Source organism: Pimephales promelas, chromosome 5 (genome assembly GCF_988280905.1).
Source record: "Pimephales promelas chromosome 5, fPimPro1.hap1.1, whole genome shotgun sequence".
Classification (NCBI taxonomy): Eukaryota; Metazoa; Chordata; class Actinopteri; order Cypriniformes; family Leuciscidae; genus Pimephales; species Pimephales promelas.
The window spans coordinates 39962235-39988117 of NC_142773.1; the positions used below are offsets into that span (position 1 = coordinate 39962235).

At 38.5% G+C, this 25883-nt stretch overlaps 1 protein-coding gene across 2 annotated transcripts; it reads right to left on the reverse strand.

Moving 5' to 3' along the window:
- Positions 1-1576: 1576 nt before the first annotated feature.
- On the reverse strand, positions 1577-25586 carry chico. Of its 2 annotated transcripts, none has more exons than XM_039684338.2 (7): positions 24959-25586; positions 15360-15457; positions 8458-8521; positions 7796-7840; positions 7392-7454; positions 7179-7253; positions 1577-5968 (listed from the first exon to the last, which is right to left on the reverse strand). In XM_039684338.2, the coding sequence occupies exons 1-7, from the start codon at positions 24983-24985 to the stop codon at positions 5741-5743; spliced, it is 600 nt and encodes a 199-aa protein (XP_039540272.1). In that variant the 5' UTR covers positions 24986-25586; the 3' UTR covers positions 1577-5740. The 2 variants fall into 2 exon arrangements, with proteins under 2 accessions (XP_039540272.1, XP_039540273.1); XM_039684339.2 differs by having other exon boundaries at positions 1577-5965; positions 24959-25585.
- Between the last annotated feature and the right edge of the window lie 297 nt (positions 25587-25883).

Consider the following 25883-nt stretch of genomic DNA (forward strand, 5'->3'; position numbering starts at 1 on the left):
TTGAATGGATGACAGTGACGCCAGCGTCTGAAGCGTCCCGAAGGGCCTTGAAGAGCGGATGACCTTCACGCGCATGAGCTTCAAACCGGCAAAATCCAGATCCCTGGAGTCGAAGAAAGGAAAGGTCACCAACAAATCCTGCTTTACACTTGGCAACACCCAGATACCATCAGATGCAGAACCACAGTGTCGGCCCACATCTGGCACGAGTGGAATCCACATGTGCCGGATGTGGCCCGGATCTGGGCCGACACTACAGGGGCTTTCGCACCGGAGGAACCTTTTCATAGTTCCTAGAACTATTGGTGGAATATTTTGGCATGTTCGCACCGCAGGAACTAACTAAAACCCAAACATAAAAAGAACAGCCCAGAACACTAGACATCCAAGCACAATTTCAATGAAAAAAAAAATCCTATTTAGAGCTACATTTTTTAATTAATAATAATAATAATAAACTTCTGAAGTCACAAAGAAATTTTAATGCAGAAAGATATGTGATGTGGTGTAATGACTGACAGACAGAACTGATGAAGTGTGCAGGTTAATGGTGTGTTTCTAAAGCGTTCCCTGATGAAAATGACTGTAATTTCAGCTCAATTTTGGACACAGACTGCTCATCATAACATTCACAAACACTAGCGGGTTCTGCTTCGTAAGCAATCTCGACTGTAAACAAATACACAGTTTAATATTCGTAATGTTGATACTCAACTTCATATTTCTGCAACATCAGCGCTCTGTGAACAGCGTTACTTTAAAGCAACAGCAGCATCTGCTGGACAGAAGAGAAACTGCAGCATTTACACTTATTTACTCCCTCGTGTTGCTCCAAATGGACGGGCTTCCTTCCATGGCGTTTTCCCAGTGTTCACACGACCCTTTTCAATACAAAAAAAAGCATATACATCGACCAAGAGCGTTCAAGAACATAATAAACGGACAGTTCTGGGCCTGGACGAGCCGTTATAGTCACACTAAAATATGGTTATTATTAAACTTTAAATAGCTTCTAGAAATAAAAGGTCCATATACACCGCAGTTAAAAAATTGGGGTCAGAAACATTTTTTAAATGTTTTTGAAAGAAGTCTCTTCTGCTCACCAAAGCTGCATTTATTTAATCAAAAATATGATGAAAACTGTAATATTGTGAAATACTTTAACAACTTATAACTGTAAAAAAAAAACGTTTTCTGAATAAATATATTCTATAATGTAATTTATTTAGTCGTCAGTGTCACATGATCCTTCAGAAATATTTCTTATATGATGATTTGATGCTCAAAATTAGATTTTTTTGTATATTATTTTTTTTAAATCAATGTTTAAAACAGATCAGCTGCTTCATATTTTTGTGGAAACCGTGATGCATTTAACTATTAGTTTATGAACAGGAAGTTCAAACAAACAGCCTTTTTTGCTGTAACCTGAATGGCTTTACTGTCACTTTTGACCAATTTAATGCATTCGTGCTGGATTACAAAAATATATAACATTTTTAAAAACAAAATGAGCAATGATTTTAAAAAAAATAAAAATAAAAAAAACTAAATGAAACACAGACTGAAGCAGAAATAAAGGTCCAATGAATCTTTTATTTGTAAGGCACCATAAATACTTCCTTACTGCTCAATCTCTCATACATGAATAGTAAATGTTTTAACCTTTTTTTTTCTTCCAATCGTCTTTAAATGAAGTTTTAATAGCAGATTATCAACACAAACAAAATACATTTCCATCAAGTACATCATGTCATATACAACACGCACACACACACATTTTAAAAAACTACTACAAAGCTCCAAAATGTGGCAAATATTTGATGAGCGTTGTCAGAAGAGGGAGGGGCTTATGTCTGGAGAGAGGCGGGGCTTCAGGGATGGGCTTACATGCCGCTTTAAGTCACAGCCGATGTTCATGAGACTGAGACCAAGGCAGAACGTTTAGCAACTATAAGACCAGCAGCCAGCGTGACGTGCATCTAAACAAATCAGAGCGTAATCGTTTGACATGATTATAGATTTCTGTATATCTCAGACCTGCGCTAAATGTCCTCTGGGACACATACACCATAAATGTAGCTTTATACATACAAAAATGTGTACAAAATTATATGTATATTGATATATTTATACATGTACATAAATTGGCCAGCAGTTGTTTGAGATCAAATCAAATAAAAAAAAACTTAATTTAGAGATTTAAAAAAGAAAATCGAGAGAATCAAGGGGCTGGTGTACTGAAAAACACAGGAATTATGGGACAAAATCTAATAAATGTCCAGAAACACACAATTAGAAAATACCCACAATGCACCAGTGCATATATACAACCTCAGGTAGATAGCATGGAATACTAGCATACTACTTACTGTGCAGTATATACTGTGATGAGTTCTTTTAAAATAAAAATGTATTCAAAGTATGCAGAAAACGTGCACACTATGCAGGGCACATGCTGAACTATTTATGCTGTAATTATGACAAATCTGATTTTTTTTTTATGAGTATTGATAAGTTAATCAAATAATTTTGTTATTTCAGAAATTTAAGGAAATGCACGTTATTCAATTAAAAACAACTACTGAGTGGGGGAAATTGAGTATTGTATTACTGACTCAATATCAATAATAAAGCATCCATTGAAATACGTTATGGTTATCTTGTAAGTTGAGAAGCACAGTTGCAGACACAGTAAAGGTAGTATGCTATTCCACACATCCTATTACAGCTTCACAAACAAAGACTGTGAAAAAGATGGACAGCAACTTGAAAAATGAAGCCAAAAGTTGCCGATTACGTCGTTCAGAGCCCGAGTCTGCGAAGCAGCGGAGTATCAAGGTCCCGCCCACACTCGATCTGTCAATCATGACGTCACACTCCGTTTTTATAGCATCAAATAACTAACTAAAAACAAACAGACCCTTGAACATACATCTCTGTGATAAGAACTAGTTAAAAGGACCGAAACGATCTTTGCAATAAAAGTATTTAAAGTGTAATCGGAATTGGAGAGGGCGGGGTTTATGAGCTTTACTGCAGCCAGCCACCAGGGGGCGATAGATATGCTTTGGCTTCACTTTTCACAAGTCATTTAACACGCACTCACCAGCTGCCACCTTCTGGTCACACATGGAACCACATTCACTGCAAACCAGGCGGCAGAAAAACAAACTTCCTTTTACACAGGAAAAAAAAAAAATGAGGATTGGGAATCTCTCTTTGCTTTTCTCATCAGGGCTGTCACTTTCTTACACCGACTGTGAGCTTGATCAGTTCAAGAGCTCTTAAGGCTTTGCTTTACCTTGTTTTCTAGGTCGTCTTTTTATATAAAATACTTCAATCAATTAATGTGAAAGGGTCACTACAGGGTTTAAACCCTCAACTAGATAAGCCTAGAATAAAATATCATGAAATACACTGAATATTAGATAACAGAGGAAATTGACTGCAAGCATTTCTGATCCACTAGACCACTGGCCAGCTGAAGTGCTTCACTAACCAACCAGTGACGTGAAAGCATCAGAATCAGATGCTAGGCCATTCCAGGTGGTTGCCAAGGCGTTGCTATGGTTTCTAGGGTGTTCTAAATGTTTTTGTAAGTGCATTGCTAGACCGTTGATATGCAGCTGCTAAGCTTTTGCACAATGCAATGTATTTGAGGTGGTTGCCAGGGCAGTTGTGCAGTTGCTAGGGTGTTACTAGGTGCTTGCTAAGGGGTTTTCTGAATATTTTTAGCATGTTGCTATGTCACTACTAGAGTGTTCTGTGTGGTTGCCAGGGTGCTGCTCTGTGGTTGCTCAATAATGAATTGCTATGCAACTGCTAGGGCATGTTTTGATTAGTTGCTAGGCTGTTGCTATGTGATTGATAAGTTGTTCTGAGTAGCTGATTGAACATATGCGTTTGGGGCGTTTACCGGGGCAGTTGTACAGTTGCTAGGGTGTTCTAAATGCTTTGAGCATGTTGCTCTGCCACTGCCAGAGTGTTCTGAGTGGTTGCTAGGTTGTTGATCTGTGGTTGCTACAGGGTTCTAAATGGCTGCTTGTACATTGCCTTTGCAAATGCTAGATTTAATTGGTTGCTAGGGCATTGCTTTGTGGTTAAGTAGTTGTTTGTGCAATATTTGTTTAGGGTGGTTGCCAGGGCAGTTATGCAGATAGCATGTGGTTGCTAGGGTGTTCTGAATGTTTTGCGCTCTCCATTACTAGAGAGATCTGAGTGGTTGCTAAAATGTTTTGATGCTCAAATTCTAGAGCATTCTGATGGTTCTGTGCCACTATCAGAGTGTTATGGGTGGTTGCTAGGGTGTTGCTGTGTTGTTTCTGAATGGCAGTTAGTACATTGCTACGCAAATTATGTGACGTTTTAATTGGTTGCTTAGCTGTTGCTAAGTTGTTCTGGAGTGCGTTTTCCAAAAGCTACTATGGTCGCAAGTTCCGTCTTTACCAAAAGGGCTCAAGAAAACGTATGACTACAGTTGGCTAACGATGCTTTTGGTAAACGCAGCCCTGCGTGGTTGTTTGCGAAATATGTGTATGGGGTGGTTGCCAGGGCAGTTATGCAGTTGCTAGGGTGTTACTTGGCGGTTGCCTGTGCGTTTTGGGTGACACAAAAGTGTGCACTACCTAGTCTCTATGATATTCAGGTCTCTAGATATGGTTTGGGTTCCTCCGTCAATAACTATGAAGTATTTTTCAGCCATTTTATCATCTGCCAGTAGAGCTGCACGATTCGGGATAAATTAAGAAACACATTTTTTTTTGTTTCAAATAGAGATCATGATTCTCCCACGATTCTTAACAGAAAACTAAATTAAACTAAAATAAGAGCATTTCCTAGAGGTTCTCACAAAATATTAATTTCTGCAGTTTATTTAAAAATGTTTAATTAAAATAAATTGTTAAAAAAATTGGTTTGAGTGAATGATTCAATGACTCACTACTGGATGATTCAGCGTTTTTAAACGAATCTCTTGTATTAATGATTCAATGACAAATACATTTTAAACAGTCACTTGTCGCCACCTACTGGCCTAACAATATAATCGCTACAAACGTTATTTTTAAGGAGCGTTACTTTCAAAATGGGATTTGCTCTGTTTGGATTGCTACCGTAGACAACAGTATTTATATACGAACTATATAATGTTATCCCAGTGATAATTTGAATATTTGTAACACATAAATAGTGATACAGTGTGGCTAAAACAACTGTTTGTGAAATTCCTATACATGACAACCGCTCTCTTCTGGCTCAGCCCCAACACCAACGCAGATTTGAATGCTCCGGTCTGATTTTGTCAATTTAGGAATAAGATTCTGTGGGTGTTTGAATCTGTGATGCATTAACGATTAATCGTGCAGCTCTATCTGCCAGGAAAAATTAAGAGTAATTTACAGTAATAATACACCTCTCCTCAACAAGACACACGATTTGAGGTGTTACATGCCGAAGTTTAATACTTAGGGTTAGGGGTTTTTTCAGATCACTAATATGATACCCCAAATATGATACCTTAGCACGCACCACTAATGAAAAGCAAAAGAATCAAACAATATTACAGAGGAAAGATACAGAGAGAGAGAGAGAGATAGAGATAGATTGAATCAGACCCAATCCAATGAGACAGGTGTGAAGAGAGGAAAAGGAAGGTTTCGGCGATCTCTCCTCGTCTCTTTCTGAGCTCCGCCCCTCTTTACAGAACTCATGAGACAGAATCAAACCATCTCTACGAAGGCTAGTCGGATTTGTCTGCATCATCCTCGCGGTGGCCGTCGGCCCCGTCGCGAGAGCTCTTGTCCTCCTTGGCCATGTGCGCGTGTGACGCGAGGATGCTGGACAGCGACAGGAGGCCAGAGCTGGAGGTGACGGCGGGCAGGGTGGGCTGAGTCAAGCCCAGGGGCAGATGGTTCATGGGTAACGCCAAACCCTGAAGCTGAGAGAGCTGGTGAACCTGAAGCTGCTGCTGTGATCACGTCAAACAACAAACAAGCAAACATCCGTGGAGGTTAAAGATGCATCACAATAACTTTCTTACTGTTGACAATGACAGACACGGTTTAATTACATATAACTGCACTTTTACCTTACATAACTGTGCATGTACAACACTTACTGATAAGAATATAATTGTAAGGCACTTTTTATTTTGCCTTTCTGAGTAAATAACGCTGCTTATTTGAACTGTACATTTCAATGAATCGGTGCAACAGAGAATCTAATATTCAACAATTTGTTTGAAAATTTTCATGGAATATTAATATAATAATATTGCTGTCTATTACTTGCATAAAAACAAAAAACTTAATACTCTTCATTCAGTGTAAAAAATCTTGCATAAAACAATTGAATCTAATTGGCTTAGATTAAATTGGCATCCATCCATCCAGTATGTATATATATATATATATATATATATATATATATATATATATGTATATGTATATATATATGTATATGTATATGTATATATTAGAGGCCGACCGATCAAGGATTTTGAAGGCTGATACCGATACAAATATTTTTGGGTTTTAAAATCTGATATTCTGATATATCGGCCGATATTTTTTTTTATTAAATATTGTTGGATTTCACACACGTCCAAAAGAAAAGCTAACTTTTCTGCACAAGATACGTTTGATACTTTTTCTCTATGTCTAAATGTTTACTCCTCGCAAGTCTAACTTACATTTTACAACGCAGGAACTGTAACTAGAGATATACTAGTTATAAATACGGTAATCATTACTTTATTTAGGCAGAAAATGTTCATTGTGGTTTCCAAGCTCATTTATGTTAACGTTAGCGGTCTTCCACTGATGATAGTGGCATTAGCTTGCTTTGTGGTTAGCTAGTCTATGATGAGCCATAATTTAGCAATAGATAACATACTGCAAATTGTAAAACATACATTTTCGATATAACAGGCCAAGGAGAGATGATTGAAGCGTGTTTCGTCAGTTTTTATTTTATTTTTTAAATATTCATTTATCGGCCATTATGACCGCCGATACCGATATTTTGGAAAATGCCTAATATCAGCCAGCCGATATATTGGCCTGGCTCTAATATATATAATATAAATATAAAATATATACATACATACTTTTTTTCTCTAGCAATATTCTCTCGGCCTTACATAATAACACTCATGTTGAACAGTATGACGCTCCTACCCGAATAATTGAGTTCATCTCAGGAGGAGTGACCTGTTTGGCTCGCTCAATCGCCCCCAGGACCTGCTGCTGGTGCTACACGCAAAAACACACACATACACATTTTATATAAAATATAAGATAATATATAAGATAAACCAACAGCACATTTGTGTCACTAATGAGGCTTAGAGTCATTATAGAGAGTGTCATAAATAAGTCACACAGTCTGACCTCTTGAGACAAGTAGGGCAACACCTGAGCACAGATTCCGTTCAATCTCTTCACAATCTCCGCCTGCGGACAGAACACAAGCACATCTCGTGGGTTTACATCCATTAATAAGGTAGCTGGGGATGCACTTACAGTTTGCTGATGTTGCACAAAAGCACATGAACGACAGTCAGTCATGATAATGTATGCGGACCGTGTTTGAAGGAAGAACGCTACTGAATCTAGGACGCTGTATACGTGTATATATACACAACCCACGCAAGTAGGATTCTGCACTTTAAAGGAAACCGAGCAGATTTTGCACATCCATCAATCTAAAGAGCTACATTTCTTGTCATATTTATTCAATATTTTGACAACTATGAGCAAAAAGTGCAGATTCGACACAAAATTTATATTCTCACCTGTTTGTGCATTTCAATGTTGAGTCCATATGACATCTCATAGTACTGCAGTCAGAGAAACAAACACATTTACAGATACACATGAACATTTAGTGATTCCCATTTTTGTAGAGTAAATTGGGACATCTTAAAATGTAAAAAAAAAAAAACAAGTCACCCTCTATAGTGCCTCAAAGAGGATTACAAATGAGCGTGGAGAGAAGAAAGAAAGCAAAACACACAGTGGAGCGTTGACAGTCAAAATGGTTATATTCATCAAAGATCTTTATCTAGTGTTTCTCCTGAAACTGTGATAGTCTCGGTGCTAGAAGATTAGCTCTGGGCAGATCACTCAGATCTCTGTGGTCCCGCTCTCAGACACAGCTGTTACTGACACACATTCATATTGATCCGTCACGAAGACGTCAATACGCTTGTGCACACTTATGACCCATGATACAACTGATCAATGAGCCCATTGTGTGTGAATTACTGCAGACGCCCACGGGGTTACAGACAAAAGAAAAACACTAAATTAAATGAATAAGGGAATGGAAAAAATGGCAAAAACCAAGCCAAACAATTAAGCCAAAATGAGGGGGGAATGTATGAAATGTGCATATAAGAACTAAACAAGAGACTGTAGAAAGAAATAAAACATTTAACATTCATGCTTTACTCACCATTATGTAATGACGCTGCATTTCAGATTTCTCACTCGCCAGTTTATCACATTCCATCTTCAGACTAGGACAGAAAGAATGTATTAGAGAAAGAATGTATTATTTCTTGTAAAATATGTTTTAGGAAGGGAAAATGACATGATGTATCTTTAAGTGTAAGTTCTCATGGTCTGAATGACAGTCTGTGTGCTTAAATATTATAAATATATATATAAATATAATATAATTTTTTATAAATATAAATATTAAACAGCTTAAATATTTGCATTTCACCCCAACACACACACACACACACACTCATTGAGGCTATCAGCTGCACTTTACCTCATTTTTTTTCTTTCACTCTTTCAAAAACGAGAGAATTCTGCAACATTCTATCACCATGACAACAAGTTTCCTGTCTGGACAGTCTGATCGAGACTTGTGATTGGCTGGACAAGCATTTAGAAGAACGTAATTATGAAAGAATGTATGATTCTGTCCTTCATAAGTTTGGGGTCAGTAAGGCTGCATTAATTTGAACAAAAATTGTAATATAGTAAAACATTATTACAATTTAGAATATGTTTTCTATGTCAATATAATTCCTGTGATTCAAAGCAGAATTTTCAGCATCATTACTCCAGTCTTCAGTGTCACATGATCCTTCAGTAATCATTCTAATATTCTGATTTGCTTCTAAACAAAAATTTCGGATTTTACTGACTGACACTAGTGTATAGCTACCCTAAAAACTGACATAAGTGGATATCTATGGCTAAGCCACGCCCTCAAACGCGATGAACCAATCACAGTGCGCAGCTAACCCAATACACTCGGACATTCTCTGCTTCCACGTCCATTGAAATACATTGCAGTTAGTTTTCATTTGTTTTTCTTGTCAAAATGGCCAAACAGTGTGCATTAGGGTACATATAACTCCGAAACTAGGTTCCCGAGAGGCTGGGCGACGGTGTGTGTTTTTTACCCTTTCCCAAGCCACATCTCAACCGAGATAACCTTAAGTGTCTGCTCTGGATTAAGTTATGCAATAGACCACAACACCAACTAAATATGGATAAATTAAACAAGGATGTCGACATCTGTTCCAAGTTAAGTCAACAACATATTTGAACTTTATCTTTAAAATCTCTAACGTAACGTTAGGCTAACGTTAGCTTCTAGCTGCGTTGTACATAATGTCACTTAGCTTCATTAGCGTATCTGTAAATAACCGAGATAACAAATGTTAACAATGTTGTGCTGAATGATCGATGTAAATACTGTAGCAAACGGTGAAGGCAACAATATGTGTTTTATCACGTTTACACTGTGACCTGTACATGTTTGCCTGGAGCTGAAGCTTTTAATCGACCTCTCAACAATAAAATTATTAATATAACCCTCCAATGTATAGTTAAGGCCCTTTAGGTGACTTCGAGATGATATATAATCTTTCTGTCTCCAAAAATCATCAATTGCCTCCTGTGAAATGTCTCCTACTGTGACAGCTGCCATCTCGCGATACGATTCACGATACGTTTTTTTAACAAATGAGATTTAAGATTTATTTTAAGATTCTCCTACTGTGACGGCTGCCATAGCGCCCGGCCCCCGAATGTTGACAGTTTGTCCGAGTGAGTGGAGGGGGCGTGGCTTAGCCATAGGTCAATTAGCTTTGGATGTCATCTATATGCTAATACACTCCTAAATGTGGACAAAATAAACCTTATGTTGTAAATGCATTTAATTTTTACAATCATTCTCTGCCAGGAAAACTGTTTGTGGTACAAATTTTGGATATAAAAATTAACAAATGCACTCTAGAATGAGAATGTCCTTCCCCTAACATCCCTCGTCACCAACTAAAAGCAAGTAGTAAATCATGGTTTATGACTGTGATGTAAACTAAAGACTAATCGAAACAAATTACTTTTCTTTTGTATTATATATCCCATCGCAACGCCCTAAAATCAACACAGGAAAGAAAATTGCATTTGTCAAACCATTTTATGAGGTCTTTAATCACTAAAAGCAATAATAATAACAACAACAACGTAATCACAAGCCGCTCCACAGAATGATTACTCATTAACCAGCATCATTCAGTGTGTACTAGGGTAAATACTCAGTGACGTGACGCTGTAAGGCGAGTTATGGCGTTTTCGCACAGAGAGAGAATAGATATGGAAATCTAAAGCGGCGCAGTGTTGTCTGGCAGATCTGAAAGACATCAGCACACTCGTTTGTTTATCCTTCTCCATTTCCCTCTTCCTTCCTCTGATGTGTGATGGCCGGACGCCCCGTGATCGCTCGTATCTCTGGTGCTGCTGACAGATGATGACGGGAAGCTTTTCCAGGACGGGTCGTGTTCACACCATTTGAGCGACTAGGCATGTGCCGGTATCAAATTTTCATGCTGCGGTTAATTGATTGAGCGTTTATTGCGGTATACGGTATTATCACGATATTTTAATGAAATTATATTTCAAGAAAAACAGATGCATTGTGGGTCTCTAAAAAAAACCTCAACTTGTATCAATGTGTAATTGTGATTTTCAAAACATATGGTAAACTAAACCAAATTGTTTAAAGTTTAGTGACAACATGTTACAATGACTGGTAGGTTACTGTTTGTATTATTCAATTAAATTCTTGGATTTGATTTCAGTCTTAATTCAATATTGACTCATTTGGATAAATATTAGGCAGGCCTCAGTCTGTTAATGTTTCTCAAGAAAAAAAAACCTCACATAATGCTGTAAACATACAGAGAGAAATTAAATATAATATTTAGCAAATTACTCCTTGCTATTTTCTAATGTGCTGGTCATTAAATGGCTTTCCTGAGGTAAATGTAACGTTTTGACACAACTGTTCTCCTGCAGTGTTACTGACCTCTTTCCGTGTTTGAAAACACTGATTGATCGTTATTATGTACAAGTAAATATACCTTTCGGTAAGTTATACTGTATCTTTAAATAAAAACGAAAGTAACATGATGATCGGTTTACTTGAACTGAGGAGCAACGATCTGTGATCAGAACCTAAGAGCTGATTTATCAACTTCAATTTATCAATAACAACTTTCATATCAAAAGTAACCTGCTCTGTCTAGTCTGTCGGTGTCCGTGTCCTCTTTGCTCTGTGATTTTTCTCTGTGGGAGAGCGTGTGAAAAGTGTCAAATGCGTTAAGCGCCTTTCAGACAGGACGCGGAATGCGCGACGCTGGTTCAACGTTGCCCTTCAGATACAACGCGATTTGCTATTTTACAAATAAAAAGTTTAACTATTTTGAACTTTAACACCGGCGTGGTCGATGCAGGTCGACGCAGCAACAAAACATCCCTGCGCGTCGCGCGCGTATTCCGCGTCCTGTCTGAAAGTCAAGCTTGAGTCTCAAGCGGAATGTCTGAGAGTTGGCAGCCCTGCGGGGATAAATCGTCGGGAGCGTTCCGCCATGCTTCTTCATCATGTGAGGATTGTTTACATTAGACTAGTGCGCACTGTCGCATGCACACAGTGCTTATACATGTGGGGATTGTTTACATCAGAGTGCGCGCGTGTTCTGCGCAGCACGCAGTGTTTGAGCGGTTGAAGGAAAATAAGCTAATGCACGCTCTAAAAGTCTAAATTCGAATCTATTATTTTCCACGGTATTTTGAAGAGCCCGCGATAACAATATCGTGCATATTCATTACCGCGATTTATCGCATTACCGAATACCGGCACATGTCTAAGCGACACCGAGAGGAATTCACTCGGGAAGGGTGTTTTTAGGGTGCAGAGTGAAAGTGAGGAGGAGAGGACCTGCCCATGCTTCTCAGGGTAGTGTTGAATGTGCTTTAACTTTGAAATCTTTGGTGTGTGCCTGTAAAGCTGTGTCTGGTTATACCGCCATTCAAAAGATCACTAGGGCCCTATAATTTCCGCGATCACGGAATCGCGGAATTGGCCAATTAACGCGGAATCTAGTGTTAACGCGGAATTTTACATATTTGGAATGAAATTCGTTTTTTTGTGTGTGGGAGAAGAAGGTATGTCTGGGAGACGGGGAAGCAAATCTGGGCGACACAACCCCTCCCGTCATTTCAGCTCATGACGGCATCAAAACAATAGCCGCGTTTCCACTGAAAGCATGGCGAAGCGGCTCTCCACGGCTCTGCTTTCGTTGGCGAAAAAGTTAAGAAACTCGTCGCACACACACAAAGTCTCCTCCGTGCACGTCTGTCTATGAGGTGCCGGACCGAGTGTGTGCCCGAGTCGAGAGCGCGCGAGACAGCACGCTCAACAGTGCGCGCGAGAGAGACCGAGTGCGTCCGAGAGCGCGCGACAGTGCGCGCTAGAGACAGAAGCTGCGTCCCAATGTGCATACTATGCCCGAAATAGTATTAAAGCCACAATATGTAATTTTTCTGCTTTAAAAATAGCAAAAATAACTGTATCTATGTTATATATTTCTGTTAGATATGTACTTACATTATCCCGACAGTTTCCACCAACTTTCAAATGCGGAGAAACTTATAGTTTAATTCGAAGACACGGGACGTTTCTTTATTTCCGTTTCGTCGCCCGTGTATGGCGTCATATAACCTTTGACTCCTCTATTTTCTGTAACTTCCTTGCGGAACCCGGCGAAACCGCCAAACACAAAGGGGAACACTAGACTACCGCCAATAAAGCAAAGAAAATGACGGAAAAAAAAAAGTAGTACGTATTTTTATGTGTGTAAATCACGTGCCCGCTCACGAGCGCTCACTCTTAACAGAGACACTGTCCCCGGTGCTGCTCGCGCATAAAGCGCTCCCCGTTCACAGTAACCGGTTCGTCTCATTCAAAACAGCCAACTGTTGCTGTTAGCGAGCCGCGCACATTGAATACTCATTATGAGTCAGGCTGCGAATGAACGTGCCCGCTTCAGCGCGCTCATGCTTACTAAATAAACGCCTCACCTCCGGTGCTGCGCACTCACTACATTCCCTTTAGCCTTTAGCACATAGTGGATGCATAACGCAAACCCAGTCAAACGTTTGACTGCAGTATCTTATGTGCTTTATAATCCGGTGCGCCCTATATATGAAAAATGTTCTAAAATAGGTCATTCATTGAAGGAGCTTAATATAAATATTTATATTCGTCTGTATTGTTGTTATGGACCACGATTACGCTTTGCCTGCACGTTCTGCTACTACAGCCAGCTCATTAGCTAAAGCTCAAACGTACGGTTGAAAAATATGACCCGAGAAGGGTTTGGGACAGGAGAAGATGACACAGGTAAACATTGGGGTTGCATTTAAAGCTTCTTGACAAGCTAAATCTACAGAGAGATACCGTATATCCGTATATTTTGTGAAACGATGATGTCATGTCATGAGCTGAGCTGGTTGTCATTGACAGCGACAACAACTCCCGTGAGCCCACGCTCTTTCCCGACATCATCAAAATACGTCTTTTGTTATTATTTTAAACGAGCGACCCCTGGTGGCCAAAAATCACATACTGTACGTTTAACAGTAATGTCACATACTATTTAGGATGGATAGTATGCACATTACGACGCAGCTAGAGTGTGACTTTTATTTTAACTTATATAAACTAATATAATTTATTTTTACAGGACAGTTTAAAGCTCATAACCATATTTTGTTGTTACTTGAAGTACTTAGAGTGCAGTGTTATGTTGCATCATGCAGTATGTCAATTTAAGAGTAAATCCCTTTTTTATTTGTGTACATTTTAATCATTAACATTAAAAGCAACATTAAAAGCTCTTTTTACAACTAAAATAACAGTGAAGGGTAAAAAAAAACTGAATTCCCAAAAATGGAATTTGGGAAAAAATAAAACGGATTTTATAGGGCCCTAGATCACCAAGGCTGCGTTTATTGCATCTAAAAATACAGTAATTTTGTGAAATATTATTGTAGTTTAAAACTTGTTTACTATTTTTAATATATTTTAACACCTGTGATCAAAGCTGAGATTTCAGCATCATTACTCCAGTCTTCAGTGTCACATGATCCTTCAGAAATTATTCTAATAAGCTGATTTGCTGCTCAAGAAACCTTTATTATTTTCAATGCTGAAAAAAGTGCTGCTTAATGTTTGTGTAGAAACTATGATACACATGTTTCAGTATTCTTTGATGAATACAAGAGGCCGACCGATTAAGGATTTTGAAGGCCGATACGATACAAATATTTGTTGCTTGGTTTTAAAATCTGATATTCCGATATATCGGCCGATATATATTTTTTTTTTTCAGAAACACACAACAAAACAAAAACAGATTTCCCTAACATTAGTTATTTGCAGTTATTTATGAGTTTTAACTAAAATAATATGATAATGCATTTTAATAAGAAACTGGTTTCTTTTATTGTCACAACAGAACAGACTTATGTTAGTGGCATTAGCTAGCTTTGTGGTTAGCTAGTCTATGACGAGCCATCATTTAGCAATGGATTACGTCATACTACAAATTGGAAAACATACATTTTCAATATAACAGGCCAAGGAGAGATTTAATTGTTATTTAAGTAATGTATGTGTCGTGACCAACTCAACGAGTGTTGCCAACAGGAACGGTGTAGAGTGCCCTCTGGAGGACAAACTATACAACTCCAACACTCATGACATGGTTCAAGCGTGTTTCATCCGTTTTTATTTTATTTTTGAAACATTCATTTAACACTATAACTGCCGATACCGATAGTTTGGAAAATGCCTAATATCGGCCGATAATATCGGCCTGCCGATATATCGGTCTGGCTCTAATCAATACAGCATTTAGTTGAAATATAATCTTTAGTACACTTTTGTTCAACTGAATGCATCCTCGCTAAATAAAAGTATAAATTTCATTGAAAAAAAACCCCTATGACCCCAAACCTTGTGACGGTGGCGCATGAGTGTGTGCATACCTGTGATATTGTGCCTGCAGGAACTGAAACTCGTCTTTGATGCGATCACAAGAGTCTGATGTGGTGAATTTGAGCGGCTGTGCTGATTGAGACGAAGCCTGAAAAACAAAAGGCAATAGATGAGAGATTAGATTTGACAGTGACTGATGATGAACAAGCTAGGCATTAGCTGGGAAGAAGTAGGCTAAAACCTTGAATCATAATTCAATAGTCAAAAGCAAATTTTAAGACTGAACTGATGCTAAAATAAACAACATGCGCATAAAAGCACAACAAAATAACAAACCCCAGCCATGATCATATTTAGCATGTGGTGTCACTTCTCAGTAACATTTCATTACTGCAGTGCAAAGAGCTTGAAACAGTGATTATATCTCGTATCTGAGGTGAGCTGCACGGGTCAGGCTGAAATTAAAGCTCCTCACAAACAGAATAGAAAGGCCATTGGCTTTTCACCTCTGCCCTGCTTTACTAGGGGTCACTGACTTGTGACCTTTAAGACCAGACAGACAGGAACAACACAAACCATCACACCTCATTTAGAAAGAGAGAAACTGGATATGTTTCTGTGCTCAGCGTGCTTTATGTTGTTTGAAAGCAGACAGATGCACACAGAAATTGATGGACAAGTGAGTGCGTGTGTGTGTGTGTGTGTGTGTTTATATACAATTGCCCCCCAGAGGAGGAATATACAGGCAGAACACACACACATTTCCCATTCTCCTCCCTTACATTTAGTCCATCCCTCCATGTCTCTCCTCCTGTGGAAGATGGTGTCTCCAGGGAGAGGAGAGACGTGTGTGTTTCAGTAAATCCCTCTAGTCTATGACTGCTAATAGAAATCAATTAGAGGAAGAGAAACAGCAGCATCACCTGTGACCCCTGAACCTCCTCCTCCTCGTTCACGGTGAGGTCCAGCATCATTCTCAGTTTAAACGTGCTTTAATGGCACGACACTATTGACACACTAAACTCCATTCAGGACACCTTAAGCCACACACACACACGCTACGGGAAAGAAGGTTGTCAGGTCCTGCACATAACTCAACGACTCAGGTTTCGAGTACAACACGTTTATGCACTAAATCACACAGGATAAATAAGAAAAATGTGCTATCTGGATAAGTGTGATGTTTTGCTCATGCTTCACAATGCTTTGCTCTCCTCTTGCATTCTTTTGCTCTCTTGAAAAAAAAAAAAGTGCCATAGCGCCCAAGACTAGTTGAAGCATGTCTCAATGTGCACACCACGAGATCTGCGACACCTTGCAGAGTAAAACACGACAACCTTGACCAACTAGAGTCTTATAGAGTGTGTGCAGCTTAGCACTGTGACGTGTGTGTGTGTGTGTGTGTGTATATATATATATACATAAAAATACAAATAAATTAAAAAAGCTGATTAAATAAAAAGTATGATACAATACAATAATTAAAAATAATAAAATTAATCATAAAATAAAATATCTAAAATGAAAAAAAATATATTTATATTATTTATTTTATAAAATATTAATATTTTGTATTTACTTTTGTAAAATATTATAAAAATTATAATTATTAAAAATTATAATAATTATAAAAAAATGTATTGCCAAACCATCCAATACACAAAACAAAAAAGCACACAAACAAGCTAAAAATATAAAGCCTCTAGAATAAAACAACGCACACACACACACACACGTATACGTGTATGTGTAAGCTAGAACAAAAAAACCTGAAAAAAAATGAGCATTTATAATAAAACAGAAATAAAAAATAAAATAAAGCCTCTAGATTGATTTTTTTTTTAAATAAATAAATAAATAAATAAATAAATATGTAGAATAAAACAGACTTAAAAAAAAAAAAAACATCTCTCTCCTCTGGCGGCTGTCGGGGCTAAAGGCTCTGCAGTTGCCCCCTTTGTGATGCTAATGAGGGACTATGGCCTGAGTGACCCAGACATCTGCTGTGCACGCACACACACACACACACTTAGAGCCCTCAGGGTCTTATCTGCTTTTTTGTCTCCAAAATTGCGGCTGGTGTGTGTTAGTAGCACAGGAAGTGAGATGTTTTGAGGGGGAGTTGAGCGTACCACAGACAAAAACAGTCTCGCAATCACACCCAGCTCGTGCTAGCGTATATATATACACACATGTATAAGCTATATGTGTATGTGCGTTTTCACAGTATGACTGATCTTTCAGCGGTTCACAAACACATTAGCAGCAGCAGCAGCAGCGGGGTGTGGTGGCACTGGTGGTGCGCACACACACACAGTTAACCGCTGAGAGAGAGTGTGTGTGTGTGTGTGTGTGTGATTATTCCAGAGAATATGAAAGTGTGTGTGTCTGTGTGTGCGCCGGGGGGATTAACCTCTCTCTCTGTTGGGGGTGTTGTACCGAGAGGGGGGTCTTGTTAATTCAGTTGTCCTTAATAATGTCTTCCAGACCCCTGTCCACCCTCACAACAATACACACATAATGAACCCAGACTACTGAGTGTGTGTGTTTGTGAGAGAGAGAGAAAGTCTCATACTCAGGAGAAACACAGAAAGAAAACACATTAGATTCTCAGAGGACCGTGTTGTGCAGCTGTTGAGGTGTTTTGAGTGGTTGATGGATCATTGCCATGTGATTGTTACAGTGTGGTTGACAGGGTGCTTCTATGTGGTTGCTAAGGTTTTCTGCATGATTGGCGGATGGATGTCATGCAGTGACAGTATGATGCTACTATGTCTCCTAAACCTAACCATAATGCCCAACCTCTAAAGCATGATTTGAAGAAACATTTATGTCTGTAAAAAGCGATTTTATTTTGACTGACTTGGTGAAATGCTACAATAGAAACATGCGTGTAATATTTTGATCTAATGATAATGTTCATTATTATTACTTTATAATGACAATTGCGTTTTAATTTGCAATGCAATCACACTTTGTTTTCATGTAGATCATGCTGCACTAGTTTCAATCATTAACTCCTGCATAAGCAATAATAGCAGTTATGCTTGCCTTAGCAAACACCACTACGTACATAAACAAAGATAAGTGACGAGAGAGAAAGAGGTCATGTGACTGATTTATCTGACTGCATAAGAACCACACACGCATCTCTCGTGCACCTGCTCCTGTACACACACATCTCACAGCTGATTAGTGGCTTTCTAACAGAATTCACAAGTAGAAAGTAACAATCATACTGAGAAGTACAATTTCCCAGAAAATGCCAACTGACCCACAACAGTGTTTCTTCGAATTTCCCGATGATTCATCACATGAACTGTAATGCGTGGAGTGCTAAAAATAGCCGTTTATCGTTGAGTTGTTCCATGGAGATCTGTAAAGATCTTTTTTTGATCTGGTTTTGTGTAAGCACTGGTATTTGGATGGTTTTCTAAAGCACTAAAGGGTTCTTTGTGGAAGTTAAGAAGGTTCTCCATGGCATCACACTGTAAAATCCTTTAAGTGTTTGCCAAGTCAAGCATCACTATTATTGCCGCTCATACTGAGGGTTAGAGACTTGAACAAACCCGAACACTAAGTAGGCTAATTAACTTTGGCACGCAACTTTTTTGTGCTACAATTGCTCGGCTTGTTGAAGAGAGATGCGTTATGTTTCTAAGAGACTGAACTTACGATTTACACAGCAACCACACTAAAGGTGCTCCGAATGATCCTTATCAGCCCATAATAGCTTTAAATAGTTTGATTGCGTTCTGGCAATTCTACCAGGTGTCTGAAAAGGACCATAATAAATAGGTAACCTCTGTGTGGAGACATTGCAACTACAGTAACTCTATAGCAATGACAGCAAGAAACTAGAGCGGTGTGAATTCACAGTGGTGCGCTTTTCTTTTTTTTTTCTCTAGTGGTCTACAGCTGCTAAACTGCAGAATGTGCTTGATAAGTTGTAATAAAAAAAAAAGCATTAAGCTGTGATGATTTATGCCCTGTTTACACGAGAACGCTAACGGGTGAAAACATACAAATATTTTAACGGATGTGCCTTTCGTTTACACGCCGATGGCGTTTTTGAGGCTTAAAAACGCAAAAAAGTGAAACCACCCTCCAGAGTGGAAATCTTAAAAACGCTCCACCGCCGCGTTCCCGTGTAAACGGTAAAAACGCAAAAGTTTGCTTGACAGTGAAGGTTGTACGCAGACGCGTGGACTTGGTGTTGTAGTATGCACTCCTAGCCGCCTGAAGTGCATACTACATTGAATTTCACACACTTTTGCGTCACCATTTGCACGCGGATTTCCCACACAAAACGCTCGTCTAAACGCAGAATAAAAAGTGATGACGCAACGCCACTTTTGCGTTTTCTCTTCAGAATCGTTTCTGTGTAAACATAGCCTAAGTGATACTGTTCCCCAAGCGTCTTTCTGTGCGCAAGCTCCAAGACGGAGAAGCAAAGTGAAGTTTGGGCGTTGAGTTTGTGCCTAAACTGTCAAATAAACACCGTATGTCTTGAGTGAAAAGTTGGGAGATGAGTCATATGTGTAATAGTTTATTGGATGTGTGGTATTGAAGTATTTAATTAAAGACTACTGAAACATTGGTGATGGGACATCCCTAACGGCAAGGGTGTTTCTAATACGTCTGATGGCAAACTTGACATTTTCCCTCTCTAATTTCCAAAATATTTCATAATCAATCTGGCTATTTTTTCCTCTTTTGAAAAGTCATAGAAATGCTTCGGTTTCAGCAGGTATCCTCAAATTAAATTTAACGCCTTGTTAATTTTTTTTAATGCCATACGACCCATGACTAACCACGGGTAGGCTTATATATATATGAAGAGTTCAGATGCAAAAGCCTCTAAGTGCCATTTGAAATTTTCTTCTAGAATGATCATTTTTATCAAGCTTGTATATTTAAGTTCAATAATTTCACTTAAATTGCAATGAGGATTACCTATTAATTGTCATTTAAGTGAAATTACTGAACTTGAATATATAAGCTTGATAAAAATGATCATTTTAGAAGAAAATTTCAAATGGCATTTAGAGGCTTTTGCATCTGAACTCTTCATATATAAATATATATATATTAGTGCTGTAGCGGCCCGTCGATGACGTCGATGCTTCGACGTCAAAATTCGACGCTTCTTTATTTATTTATTTATTGCATGTTCCCGGCGGTACAGCTTGCCACACACACGTGGGAGACCGAAACATTGCGGAATAGAGGACGAAGACAACTAGAAGTGAATGTGCTATCCATTAAATGAATCACACACAGTAAACAAACAAACAAAAAAAAAAACTTTGCAATTTAGACGCGCAAACTGGGTGCCGGTGTGGTGAGACGTACAAGCTCGGGCAGATTCGGCTTGAAGTCGTTCATCCCGGACGCGGCACCACACACGCTGTTACAAAAAAGGCGTACACAGCCACAGTCTTCCTGGTCTTGCGCACCCAACGCGCCATTTTTGCCGCACGCACATTCGCGCTCGTGCGGACGTGTGGAGTAGCCTATAAACAAGGCTTTACTCCGTGTCAGCACGCGCTCTGATCAGTAACGGGTGCACAAACCTCTCCCGATTCATCTCCATCAGTAGCAGCCTCCGATGATCGCACCACTAACTCCGCCTCCGTTTCCCTCCTCAGCTGATATTAATATTTAAACATTCTCTATGATAAAAACTGTTTGTAAAAAAAAATATTTTAATAACACGGTTTTGGCGGTTGTAGAGTTATAATGATGGTGTTCAAATACATAACATTAGACTAACGTTAGCCAGCTTATAGTATCTTAGTATGCTATTTGAGATACATTGTTTTTTTTTATTAATTGAGCAGCAGAAAAATATTCTTTATATTAGTCGTCCAATTAGTCATTAGATTAGTCGACTAATCGATAAAATAATCGTCCAACTAATCGTTTAGTTAATAATCGTTTACCCCAGCCCTAATATATATATGATTTGAGTTGGACTGAAATCTGAAAAATTAAAGAGAATGACCTGTTTAGTTATCTCAAAGTTCATTAAAACAACTATTTCAAAACCTTTTTTATATTATAGGAAGAATATGTATAATTCAATGTTTTAACTAACTGAAAAAGCGGAATAATTGTTCCAAACTTACGGATTAGCCGGCAAAATAATCAGCGATTAGTCGATTAACCATTCTAATAATCGTTAGATTAAACGGTTATCAAAATCGATAATCGTTTGTTGCAGCCCTAAACCAAATACAAAGTATTTATTTTCGTCTACCAGCACCGTCACCTCCTCTAATGGACCGGCATCCTCTAAAGTGGCCTTTTTAGGGGGCTTTCCTCTCAGGGTGAATGAGAGGATGCTTAATTGCTTTTTTCGCAAAATCCATTTAAGGACTTTTAATGTTTTTTAATGCCCCACGGAAACCCTCCATGGACTTTTTCCTTTTGCTATTGGAGCACCACCTGTTTACCACCATAGAAATGTACCCAACTATGATGACTTCTTGTTCGAGAACCCCAGAAATGTGAAAAGCTTCACTATTTACTGTATGAGAAATAAAAAAATCCTTCGTAATTTTCCAATGACCAAAACAAAAGACCTCAAAAGATCAGTGTGTTATCTCCGCACAAGACGGCTGCTTAGAGAAAAGGAGTTTGGTATTGTCCATTATCTTCACTGAGGACAGAGTTCAAGAGTTCAGATGGTGAGAGGAAGAGGATGGTCATCGCAATCTGACGAATAGCTGCTTATGGTCACCAAACACAGTTGAAGCTGTAATCCTTAACCATAATCCACTGGGCCTGATTTATTACCACAAACAAGCTGAAAAGAACCAACAATTGGATTAAGAGAAACATTGTCACACTTACTTAATTTAGAATTAAAAAGCAAAAAGAAGAAGAAAAAAAAGAATCTTTCTCAATGCTGACTGTGAGCACAAGTTTCACTGTCAGCAGCAAAATATCACTCCCTTTCAAATAATTCCTAGGATTTGTACCGAAACAATTATCAAATCTGTCAACCATAAGTCGATAAGTAACTTCAGAGGTTTGATAAGTCAAACTGATCCCAAAGATCCCGAATTCCAAAGAACACAGTAAATCTTTGAGGCTAAGATTAAACGGAGCAGTCAGCTGTAACTCCTAATCCAAGATTTGGGATCCTGCAGTTAATCTCAGCATGATTGCCACTTCTGCTGAAATTTCAGTGGTTTAAGACCAAAGTTTGGGCAGTGTACTTAAGAATTCATCAGCAGCGGTAAGACGTCAAAATAACGTCTTTAAAGTGGTCTGTTTTTGCTGTTGATGTATTTAAGACAGGAGAGCCTTGTCAACAACAACAAAATCCTTAAAGGAATGCTGCCATACTTTGGAAATAATTCCTAATGGGATTAAAGTGGAATTCTTTATGAACTGACAAAGACATTATAATAAATAATTATTTGTGCACCTATATTAATATTTATTATAAATAAACTTCAACATTTTTTAAATAAACATATGATTTCTACATTTTAGAATTTATGTATATATTTAAAAAATAATACTGTAAGGTTATTGTTTGATCTCATTCGGACTAGTTTCAAATTATAAAAGAATTCCATTGGCCGTTAACATGACAACGTTTTCAACTAAAAACGGAAAACTTTATAGATTTTGGCCATTCACTTACACAACAACAGCGTTTTGGGTGCCTGAAAATGCAAGCTTTTGAAATCGGATTTCAAAGTACAAGCATTTGTAAATGATCGTGTTATTGTGTAAACTTCAAAAATGCTTAATGCATGGCAGATACATATGTGTTATTCAGTCTATAGGCACGTAGCTTCTCTTTACAAAGTTACATCGCCAACTACTGGCCTGGCATGAATAATACCGCGTTTTTAGGGCCTGTTTACACGAGAAGCTTGCGGGTGAAAATGTAAAACATTTTATCGGATGTGCTTTTCGTTTACACGGCGACTGCGTTTTTGGGGCTTAAAAATGCAAAAGTGAAACCACCCTGCAGATTGGAAATATTAAAAATGCTCCACCGCCACGTTTCCGTGTAAAGGGTAAAAACGCAAAAGTCTGCTAGACAATGAAGGTTGCGCGCATGAGCGCGGACTTGGTGTTGTTGTGTGGCAGTGCTTCATATCGCCACCTAGCCGGCTGGAGTGCATACTACATTGAATTTCACACTTTTGCATCGGATTTCCCACCCATAACGCTTGTATAATCGCAGAATAAAAACTGATAAAGCAATGCCACTTTTGCGTTTTCTCTTCAGATCGTTTCCGTGTAAACATAGCCTCAGTCGTTTTCGCGGATCTGTGTGAACGGTGATTGTTTTAACGACGTTGTCATCTGTATGCGAAAAAGGAAAACCATTTCCGTATTAAGAACATCGTTGTCGTGTAAACACAGCCTCATTCCTTTAGGGTTTTAAGTGTCACTTCATTGAACTAAACAACTACCACTGAAAACACCATGCTTTAAAATAAAAAATTAAATACCGGACTAAGGAATCGTTTTACTGACACTGCTCAAACCGCAATCGGTTCATGTGTCAGAACGTCCCGTTCACTTTCTTACAGACATCATCTCAAGTTCGCTGAAGATTGAAATGCTCTCCTAAATTCTACTCTCTGAATTAGCAAAAAGGCCTCAATTACAGAAACCTCCAAATCCATCCACTTGTGGGGTATTCATTTAGCGTGCTCGTGTTTGTGTGCTCACATATGCCTGTGTGCATGGGGGAAAAGGCAATTAGGCTTGAGTGCAAACAAAATAATGACTGGGGACTCATTAACACAAGCTGCCCACTGTGTGCACAGGAACAATTCATGGAAACGACACAATTAAGCCTCTACAGGGAGGGAACCAGGCAACTGGTGTGCAAACAAGCATCTCCAACCCTACCTGAACCAGAATACATTCAGAAATGCTTTCATTTCGACATGCGACCTGGAAACCTGACATCTGAATCATGCGATATAAGCCAAACTATGAAAGAAACCTGCCAAAAATCAAGAAACAAACATTAAGCAGCCACTGCGATCTCTCCATCCATTAAAAATAAATACACAAAGACATCTTCTAAAATGTCTCTGGTAAGCCAGGTGAAAAATCTTGTATAGATTCATATTACTGGAAACACCTTTTTGAGGCCTATTTGTTGCTTTCTGAGACTCATTTTGACAATGCTTTCAAAACAATATGCTTTATGTACGTCTATCAATGTTCATAGACTTCTATTAAAAACAAGTAGATCCAGTTTTTGCAGGAGGATGCAGACTGAACAACACTAGTGAGGCTAGACAATGAGAAACTGGCCATCTTTAAAACACACATTGGCACAATAGTGGACAATAGTGCACAAACTATGTGGACTTAGCTCCTTAGAGAACTTACATTTTCTGTAAGTGGACATACGAGAAGAAAAAAACATGATATTGCCATAGATTGTACATGTAAAAAAAGCACCTTTGTGCATACTATGGTATTTATAGTCCATGCCCCCAAACATCACGTCCACAAAAACTTTACAGAACCATATACAAACAATTAAAATGGTAATAACATGGTATTTTCTGTTACATCAACATAATAGTGATACAACAATGTCCATAACACCTGCTTTGTGACAATCAGCACGAATAAAGGAGAATGAAACACTTACCGAGTGCCTGGCTTGTGGAAACATCATATCAGTCTGTTTTTGTGCTTTATTCTTTCTCTGTAGATGATATGTAAAAGCTTTGGATTGATGTTCTCTTTGTTCGGTCTAGATTAGGTCTAAACTGATCAGTTTGAACGTATGAAGGTCTTTAGTCTGGTCTCCTGAACAGATTTCCTGGCTATGATCTCCAGTTTTCCTAGATTTTTTGTTCAGCGCTGCAAAACCTACATCAACTTCAGACGGCTTTGCCTTTAGAATAACAAAACCAGAAGATTTTCTTTACTAAAGTTTGTGACATTGCGGTTTCACATACAAAAAATTAACCTTCTTTTGGAATAGGCCAATCTCAGCGATTAATCCACTGCCAGGCTGATCATTCTTGCCCAATTTCCAGCTACAAGCTAACTGGCTAAGCTAACAGATGCGTCTATATTGCAGAAAGTGAGCAGAATGCGTTTGAAAATGAGGTAAAAGCGTCTAAAACTGGTTGTGTGTGAACTAGTCTTGCGTATATCTGTCTATATGCGGTGAAATAATAGCCTGTGTTCGAAAAATCATGCCTCTTCCGCCGCTTCTGGACTCGTATGTACGGACTCGTGATGCAAGACGCCAAACAACGGATTCTACTACGGTGAAGGCGTTCCTCATGAATATTAATCGCTTCGTGCTCACGTTGCCTGGTAACCTTCCGGGAGCGTATGTTTACATCACCTAATTAATATTAAATGAGGGGTCTGCTTTGCTGCTGGGTCTCCGATACAAAATCTAAATCTAATATTTAACCAGTTCCAGTATTGCGAAAAGTTTCTTTTTTTGCACTACTTTGTTTTATTTTTGTCACAAAAATACAAGTATGCCTTGACGTGAGGTTTTACAATAACCATGTGATAAAATGTGCTTTGGAAGTTTCTATTTGTTATCATCA